We start from the raw sequence: 9,960 nt of genomic DNA, 5'->3' as shown, positions 1-9,960 counted from the left end.
AGATAGATAGATAGATAGTGCCACTTTAATGAGATCAGAGTTAGAAGGAGCTATAAAAGAAATAAGAAATGCACCAGGAGAGGATAGGACTGCTATGGAGTTAGTTAAGGCAGGAGGAGTGGTATCTGTTCAAAGAATGAATTTCTTTATCAAGGTTAACGAAGGGGAATGTGTACCTGTAAAGCTTAATATTTATAAAGTAAAAAAAGAGAGACCTTGCTAACTGCAAACCAATTAACCTGTCATATAAATCGTTTATGAAAGCAATAAAAAAAGTAAAATTTCAAGCACATTTAACGAAGCACGACGCAGCATATTCAGTAATTCAGTAATAGATTCAGTAATAGATCCCCTCCACAGAGTGTCACATTTATAAATACAAAAAGAAGAAAAAAAATAAGATAACTAAAAACACATAAAAATACCACTCTGCATGGCATTGAAAGAATATTGGATGGCTCTTCACTTCCATCAAACATGAATTAATATTCGAAGCCCTAAATTCTCCAGACGCACAAAGCTAATATATCAACAACACCAAGGAAGCGTACAGAGAAGATACTATGGGAATACATGTGGGCAGTTTGAGTGAGAAAAAGGCGTCAGGCAGGGAGACACACTGTCACCAATCCTATCCTATTGACGGCTTCTCCACAAGAAATCTATAGAAGAGCTGGACTGAACCACAGAATAGGAGCAAACCTTGAAAACCTTGGCAGCTTAAAAGGTTTACGGATGGCATAATGTTTTCCAGTACAAGGGAAGAGCCTTAGGAAATGCTAATATCTCTGAATGAGGATGACAAACAGAAAGCGAAGATTATGAGTAACAGAGTAGGGAATAATAGGCCTAGGAGAAAAATAATTACCGATGACTAATTGTTGCAAGGAGTTGGGAAATACAAATAATATTATTTTAGAAAATGATAATGCACCAGAGAACAGAATGGAACCAAATATAAATCAGAGAAAACCAAACGTAAAATACCTATCTATCTAAAAAAAAAAAAAAAAAAAAAAAAAAAAAAAAAAAAAAAAAAGGAATGCACGTATGTCATATGGGACATGGAACAAAAACTTAGATTTTGACAAAAAGCTAGCAGGCGCTCAAAAAAATATGGAAAGATCAGTGACTGGAGTTTCAAAAAGAGACAGAATTAGAAATCAATTAGAAAATAAAACCAAAATAAATGATACGATAAATAAAATTCGGAAAGTCGAAGGGAATATGTTAAACCTTTTGGATAGGGAAAAAAAAGTAAACACCGAGAGAAGGAAAAGGCTCAAGAGAAAGGCCCAAAAATGGTGGTGAGAAGAGATCGAAAGAAAAGAGGGCTGGCATGACCGAGATAAAATTGGAATAGAGGCCACTGGAAGGGTTTGCGGAGGCCGGCCGCCTATAGGGGCACAGGCTATATATTTATCTTATGCATATATATATCTACATATCTATTTGTCTGTTTACCTTTCTCTGTCTATTTATCTATCCTGTATCTGTCTGCCTATCTATCTATCTATCTGTCTATTTATCTATCCTGTATCTGTCTGCCTATCTATCTATCTATCTGTCTATATATATATATATATATATATATATATATATATGTCTGCCTAATCTAGCTAGCTATCTATATTTCTCTATCTCTCTATATCTATCTTTCTAGTGAGAATGAAGAGTGAGACTAGCACAGCTGTAAGGGATATAAATAGATCACTGCGGCGTCTCTTCGGCGTTTGAAAAGACAAAAGTGAACTTAATTTGAGGGCAATTATTCTATGGAATTGATTTTCATTGTTCTCAAATTGCAAAGTTTAGATTACCAATATATACGTTTCACATGCCATTACTTCCTTTAGCAGTATGCGCAATTTTTCTCTATATACATATACATATCTATATACATATACACATATATATCTACAACCATGAACCTGTGACCATGTTAAGTATTTTTATGCTATTGATTTTGTATATGTATGGGGTATAGCTGAGGAGTCGAGGCATTGTAGAAGCCTGTTTTGTTCATGGTGGCAGAGTAAAGTATTGTGGGAGAAGGGGCCCAGCGGGAGGCCCATTGCTACCCCATTGGCTTAAGTGTACGAGCAGGAATTGAAAGAAAATACAGACTGGTGGGTTGATTTATCTTTTCTGAAGTTGTCTATCTTTAAACTAAATCTATTAAGATGAGTAGTATCTGTATTGTTAATTATCTCGGTGTTTTCACGAGGGAAAATGTTATTTTATTTTCAAAAGAGTGAACATTTCAGGTTGTATACTGATTGGTAGATAAATGGGAAATTGTAAGAAAAAAATAACATTATAAAGGTACCAATCGAGGAGAAAAATAGGTTTTAGAAGCAATATTATTGTTGAAAAAGGAGTTTGCAAGAAATCATAGGTGTTTTCATTAATAGCTAATTAGACAGTGCGAAATAGTTTATTTGTTAGTAGATGCTTCAATAGGGATTTGTTTGAATTTCATACAGTCGTGGTGGATATCAAGGCTCAATGAAAATTAGTGTCTATATTCATTTTGTCCGTAAGTATATGTTTTGCTTTATTGTGTTCTTGTATGTTTGTATCATCTTCACAATTTAGGTTTATGAAAATTGTCTGTATTACTTTTATATATTAAACTATATCCAGTCAAACATTTGGACCACCTGTTATATTGTCTGACTGCCTTTTGTCCTCGTTCCATGTTACAGTATTAATGATGACTACTCTTCGAAACGTTTTCATATGTACAGTCAAAAAAATCGTTACCTTTCCTTGTGGTCAATGAGAAGCTGAGCACTTTTTTCGTGTTGGGGCGGGGCGTCTTGTTAGCCCCTCCCATGGCTAGTGTTGTCATATGACAGCGGGTTTGTAATGCTCCAAATGAGGATATAAATGCTTCAGATGGATTGGCAAATGCTTCACCCCGAGATTGTCCTGTTGCCACACCCGCCTAAATCACCAGCTTTAAACCCCATAGAGTTTGTTTGGGCAGCTATGGGAAGGCAGATGCCCCTCAGTCGAGTCGGTGTCATCCAAAACGCACTGCCTGCATGGGAACGGCTGCACAGCGATAAAGGGCAAAAATAGCGACGGAACTAGTGGCATCGACGCCGCGAGATTCGAAGGCTGTTTTAGCGGCAGGGGAAGGGAATACAAATCATTGAAATTATAAACCCATATTTCTTTCATTTTAATTAACACACGCTAATATTAAAGAACAAATATATATCATTATAAAGAAGTTTATGCTAACAGTTGAACTTCATTATACTCCGAGAGGGATGCACAAAAATAAACATGGGAAATAACATTAGAAGACATGACCGCTCATTTGTCTTACAGCGACATCGGATAAACCAGAAAAAGATGAAATGATGATTACCAAATTTTGACTTTTATACTTGTAAAGACAACATTACTCTATGATAGGCATTGTGTGAGTGGAAAATGTTTCGAAATGTTTCTTATACCTAATTAGTGTGGCTGAAAACTGAATTCGACTTCCCAGGAGAAACAAGCATGAAATCATAGAAAATGGAGACTGTAGGAAAGATTTACACTTCTATACAGCCCTTGTTTTAGCTCAAGTCCAAAGTACTGCATAAACATGTGTAAACTGTTATAGAAATAGACTTTTAGATACAACAACAGTGATCTCTGGAGCGTCAGCATATATCCATCTCTCCCTTAGTTCTAAACAATTGCGGAAAATATAAACTTCAGCGAAAATGTCTTCTCCATCAGCGCCATCGCTTGGTCTCTAATTGCGTTTTTCTTTACTTTTCCGTGTCTTTTTCCCTTTTTTCTTTCTTATTTTTCACTGCGCACGGTGCCACTAGACATTATTGTATTACTTTTTATATTTTGTGTACAAATGATCAAATTTGTGTTTTACTAATTTTTAATTACCCCAGCACATACATAATAATGTTACTGTATCGCAAACCCTATATTCGCAGGATCACGGTGCTACCTGGCTTGCCTCGCTATTCCACAACACTTCGTCGATTTTTCATATTAGTTGGTGCAAAGGGTAATAATAGGGTTTTTTTTTCCTGATGGTACACTAAAATCTTTGCAACGGTGTTAGTGTAAAGGAATAATGAAGGATTCCGTCTCAAATTATTACGAATTAAGATAATTTATTTTGCTTCATCGTCAACACAAGAATTGCTCCATTTATTTTCGTTTAGTTTTGTCATTTGTTGGCCACAGTGACGCTCGAGTTATCCGAACGCTCTACAAAAACGCTTGTTTTGAATCCACGAAGGCCTCGAGCCACGAGGTACGCCGTGCGCTGCGTAGATTTTGACCATTCATGTTTTGAGAAGATTTAAGCTGGCCACACTATAAATCAACTATTTCTATTATTAATGACGTACTGTTCACATATTTGAGCATATGTTGATAACAATGTTGTGTCTTTTATGTGAAATATAACTTATGTGAGATCATGTGATATAAGTATTTGTCATTCCTACAGTTTTCTGATATTTCTGTGAAGTTTTATTTTAGTTAATTACCAAAGAATTTTTTTTGTTCATATATAAAAATATCTAGTCTTTAGTAGTTGAAATTACATAAAATGCTTTAATATCTCAGGAAGTGACCTAAAGTAGTGTAGAGAATAGGAATTAATTTGCTTGTGTAATGATAAAAGGATGCTTGTCTATCAGTATTTCTTTATAAATCTACATTTATTTATTCTTAATATTTCTATATAATATTGTGCAATTAGCATTTGATATTTGTATATTTTTCTACTTCATATTGTGTAAATATGTGTGCAGTATTTATTTTCGTGTGTGTGTCGGCTATGGCATTATTGTCTCTACGCACTCACGTATAGAGTGTCAATGCCTGTGCGAAAAAATGTGAGGAGCAAGCTGCCGCCCATGCGGTAGGCTCCCTCCCTCCAGGCAGCTGATGGATCCAAAGGAATGGCATAGACTTATACGGTCTGGCACCAGCGGCGTCGCAGGAGTTGCTAGAACGAGGTGGCAAGCGACAACGAACTACCTCAGGGACCCAAAGTCTTTTTCATCTTATAGAAGCCACAAGGGAGTGCCAGCTGCATTGAGAAAAGCTTGCTCCTCTCATTCTATTGCCCAGGCATTGACTCTACCTACACGGGAGTGGGTAGAGACAATAATGCCATACTCGACATTGACTGATGGTAGCCTTCGATATGAGTATAATATGTAAGTGTATGTGTGTGCACAATCTTATATATTTATATATATATATATGTATTTATGTATATGCATATACATGTATATACATATATATATGCATCTATGTATAAATTTGCCCTTGCATTTGGGAAGAAGTACATTTAATTTTGTACTTCCATGCTTATCCGGACTGCAAGGACCGTTTCTTTCTGATTATCTTTTCGTTTCTGGTTGTTATTTGATTTTATTTTCCATTTCAGTTTTATTTCTTTGTTGACTTTTATGTATATGTACGTATCTTTCCCATCATCCACTTCTTTCTGTATATCTATCAATTTATCAAATCTATCTTTCATACTTAAATATAACCTTGAATCACCTGTAATGATTTTAAATATAAATCCAGAAATGAAATGAAATTGCAAATGCTGCAGATATTAAATTTCTAACTTTTGACAGTTACAAGCATCAATAGTGTTGACTTTCATGAAGCTGGAGTGATTATTCTCTCTCTCTCTCTCTCTCTCTCTCTCTCTCTCTCTCTCTCTCTCTCTCTCTCTCTCTCTCTCTCTCTCTCTCTCTCTCTCCACATTCACACACATACACTGACACACACACATATGTGTGCGTGTATGTTTGTTTTTGTCTGTGTTAACGCACATTTGTGGATTAGGCCGCCGGAACTTATTTGCCTTGTTTACCTTACAGACTAGCTTATATCATTTAAGTACCTTGGCCTTTATGCATATGTGTGTGTGATAAGAAATTCGTCAAAAATAGGTTTTGGTGTAATTCTCAACTTGAATGCTAGTTCCCCTAAAGTGGCATTGCTTTGTTTAAAAGAGTCGTTTGCTTACAAGTGAGAAGGAGAGTGCACCAGACAGTAATTGAATGCTTACTTTGCCATTCATTTCCTCTACACAAGTAACCTTTAAGTAGCATATTACAATATCGGTTATACCCGTTTCGCGTTTCCCAACCACAATCCCGGGATAAACAGCGGGCAGGAGCTGTACTTCAAAAGCGGTTTTCCCCAGTCCTCTCTTTCACAGATGACCTTTGTGAGATTTGACTTTTAAATTAAAAGATAATCATTTACCTAGCTATATATTTTAGCGACTGTTAATGAAAAATAAAGCTATAATTACGAGTAATATGTTCGTTTCAATGACAGCTAGTAATTGAAACCGGTGATTATTCATTAACTTGAATCGTGTGCCATACTGCTTATGCCATATTGTATTTTTTTGTGTGATACTTTACAAACTTATATTACTTTTATGTATTGTAAATCCATTGAAGTGAATAACAAACTGGAAATAAAAATTGTTATCATCATGATCTTTCTTATCTAATGAGTAGGTGAGCTTAACTTTGCGCGGGGATGTGCTTGTGTGTTACTGTTCGTATTATAAAGTATTGCCTTCTTTATATAATGATGGGTACTTAGTAAGTCATGGTATCAAAGAGGTAAAAGGTTCCTGGAAAGTTTCATCCTATAATATTCCCTCTTTGCAATTTATTCAACTGATACGAACTACAGCATGTAGGGGGTTTGGATCGAAAAAGGTATACACTGACTCACTGGGCTATGGTATCCTAAATTCTGAGCATACTGATGAAGGTGTCAGTGGGAAAAAAATATTTTTCATGGCCACATACCTTGTCTCCCCCTCCCCCTCCCCACATACAAGCACACGAGTACACAGCTTGTTTTAGAACTGGAAATTCAAAACAATAGTTAATCGAGTTTAATATACAAACAAGCACACACGCTTCAAATAAGATATCCCTGTAAACCACTTAATGTAGCACTATAAAAGGGTAAATTAACATTTTCATTCTTAACAGGATAAGTAAACTTGATCCCGAGATATTTTCTCATCATCATACTCGAGGGCACCAAGAAGGATTCATGGATTCTGCGATTGAAAAGAAGCTAATTTACTAAAAGTTGGGACGGTATGCTTTTCCTGGAATCTCTGCATATTTCAGGGTGATTATCTGATTTTTATTTTCTACTACCACAATACCGAAAACTTCCCTCAGCCCAGCAATGAAAAGTACAATCATCTCTTCCTCCACCACCCTGGTTCCTCGTCGTCGATATCTAATAATGGAAAGACCACCTCAAGCCCCCACCTCCCTCCCCCCCCCCAAAAAAAAAAAAATGTCAGCCATTGTTCACTGCAGCCCACCTAGTAGTACTAAATACACTTAAAGTCATCATGCGAAAAGACGGTGATGTGATGATGCAACTTCCGACCCCCCACCCCCCTCTTCGTTCTAACGGCGCCTTGAACGTTACCGCTGTCTCTGTGGGAACCATTGACATAGGCCATGATATCATCACTGATGGTATGTCGTCCAAAAGTTTGTTATAGCACAAGGATTGCAATATTAGTCAATTTATTTTCCTATGCTAATAAATTGTTATTAATGTTATTGTTATTTTAGGAATATGTAGATATTCATCCACTTTCATGAGTGTATGTTAAAAAGGTATCATTTCTCTCCTTGCTAGATTACACACACACACACACACACACACACACACACACACACACACACACATATATATATATATATATATATATATATATATATATGTGTGTGTGTGTGTGTGTGTGTGTGTGTGTGTGTGTGTGTGTGTGTGTGTAGGTATGTATATATATTATCCCCTTTTGGGATTAATATCCATTTAGAGTAACTCATTTATTTTTTGTACTTTGATGCTTGTTCTGGACTGCAAAGACCGTTTCTATCTGATTATCTTTTCATTTCACGTCGTATTTTTTCCCCTCTGTTTGGTTTCGGTTTTATCCTCTTCTTTTTCTCTTTCTGTTTATCAGTGTACGTAATAAATATATTTTTCATGCTAAAATATGACCTTGAATCATCTGTGATAACTTTTAAAATATATTCAGATATGAAATTAAATTGCACATTCAAGTGAACAGATTTTAAACTTTTGACGATTAAAAGCATCGATAGCGCTGAGGAGTATCTCTCTCTCTCTCTCTCTCTCTCTCTCTCTCTCTCTCTCTTTCTCTCTCTCTCTCTCTCTCTCTCTCTCTCTCTTTCTCTCTCTCTCGTGTAAACACACACACACACGCGCATATATGTGTATGTCTTCACGTATGTGTGATAAAAAAAAAAAATCATTAATTATAGGTTAAGGTGTAATTTTCAGCGTGGTTGTTCTTTCCCCTTAGACGTTGCTCTGTTTATAAGGGACGTTTCCTTCAGTGAGAAGGCAAAAACACAGACAGTTATTGATTTTTTACTTTGCCATCCATTTCTTCTATGCAAGTAACGTGTAAGTAGCATATTACAGTATCGTCTTATACCCTTTCCAACCCAGAACCCCTGAATGAACAGTGGGCAGGAGCTGTACTTTTTTGTTTTAAATGATTAATTCGAGTTAAAAGCGGTTTCCATAAGTCCTCTCTGTGCGCGCCTATTTCACAGACCTGATTTCTTAACCTGTGTGTTTTGGTGAATGGAATGTGAATTACGAGACCGTAATATGTTTGTTTCAAGGACTAATACCAAATCTGGTATTGAAAACGGTAATGGTGAGAGGCCCTCGACTTTTGACTGAAATCAAGTGCGTAGAAATGCATATATCTTATAATCTTTTAACCTAGAGTGAATAAATATAGCATATGTAAACAGAATGGATCTCCACTATGCAAAGCTATCTGTGCGTGTGTGTGTAAGAAAGATGTTTAAATAGGTGGCTTTGCAGAAAAATACACATTACTAGCATCATACAGTATATTTAATCACACAAAAAATAATAAAGCCTACATAGAATGTAACTGCTTTGTGAAGACGGGACAGCATTACCGTGCCAAATCAGCGTACAAACAAAAGCAGTTAATAGAATTAACTGAAACAATTTAAATGAGAAAATAGTACAGCAACATGTGGTATTCATTTTCCATTCTGCTCCTTTCCCGTTTTGTGTGTCACTTCCAGAGGAGAAAGAAATATTAAGGGGCCGTCGTCGTTGTGGTAGTTGTAGTTGAACTGGAAGTTGTAGTGGTTGAAGTTGAACTGGAAGTTGTAGTGGTGGAAGTGGAAGTTGTAGTAGTTGAAGTTGAAGTGGAAGTTGTAGTGGTTGAAGTTGAAGTGGAAGTTGTAGTGGTTGAAGTTGAAGTGGAAGTTGTAGTGGTTGAAGTTGAAGTGGAAGTTGTAGTGGTTGAAGTTGTAGTGGTTGAAGTGGAAGTTGTAGTGGTTGAAGTGGAAGTTGTAGTGGTTGAAGTTGAAGTGGAAGTTGTAGTGGTTGAAGTTGAAGTGGAAGTTGTAGTGGTTGAAGTGGAAGTTGTAGTGGTTGAAGTGGAAGTTGTAGTGGTTGAAGTGGAAGTTGTAGTGGTTGAAGTGGAAGTGGAAGTTGTAGTGGTTGAAGTTGAAGTGGAAGTTGTGGTAGTTGAAGTGGAAGTTGTAGTGGTTGAAGTGGAAGTTGAGGTAGAAGTGGAAGTTGAGGTTGAAGTGGAAGTTGTAGTGGTTGAAGTGGAAGTTGTAGTGGTAGAAGTTGACGTGGAAGTTGTAGTGGTAGAAGATGAAGTGGAAGTTGAGGTTGAAGTGGAAGTTGTAGTGGTTGAAGTGGAAGTTGAGGTTGAAGTGGAAGTTGTAGTGGTAGAAGTTGAAGTGGAAGTTGTAGTGGTAGAAGTTGAGGTGGAAGTTGTAGTGGTAGAAGATGAAGTGGAAGTTGTAGTGGTAGAAGTTGAGGTGGAAGTGGAAGTTGTAGTGGTAGAAGTTGAGGTGGAAGTGGAAGTTG

General features: G+C 36.6%; 1 protein-coding gene across 1 annotated transcript in view; it reads right to left on the bottom strand.

The window, feature by feature from the left end:
- Positions 1–9,172: 9,172 nt before the first annotated feature.
- Positions 9,173–9,960, bottom strand: part of LOC125027873 (serine-rich adhesin for platelets-like) — an 8,013-nt gene continuing 7,225 nt past the window's right edge. The window contains exon 4 of the mRNA XM_047617004.1: positions 9,173–9,960. This exon is cut by the window's right edge and continues 1,761 nt beyond it. Within this exon, the coding sequence (XP_047472960.1) occupies positions 9,173–9,960 (788 nt within the window).

This window comes from Penaeus chinensis, chromosome 8, assembly GCF_019202785.1.
Source record: "Penaeus chinensis breed Huanghai No. 1 chromosome 8, ASM1920278v2, whole genome shotgun sequence".
Classification (NCBI taxonomy): Eukaryota; Metazoa; Arthropoda; class Malacostraca; order Decapoda; family Penaeidae; genus Penaeus; species Penaeus chinensis.
Note: the sequence above shows the minus strand (reverse complement) of the source record. Positions and strands in the feature narration are given on the sequence as shown.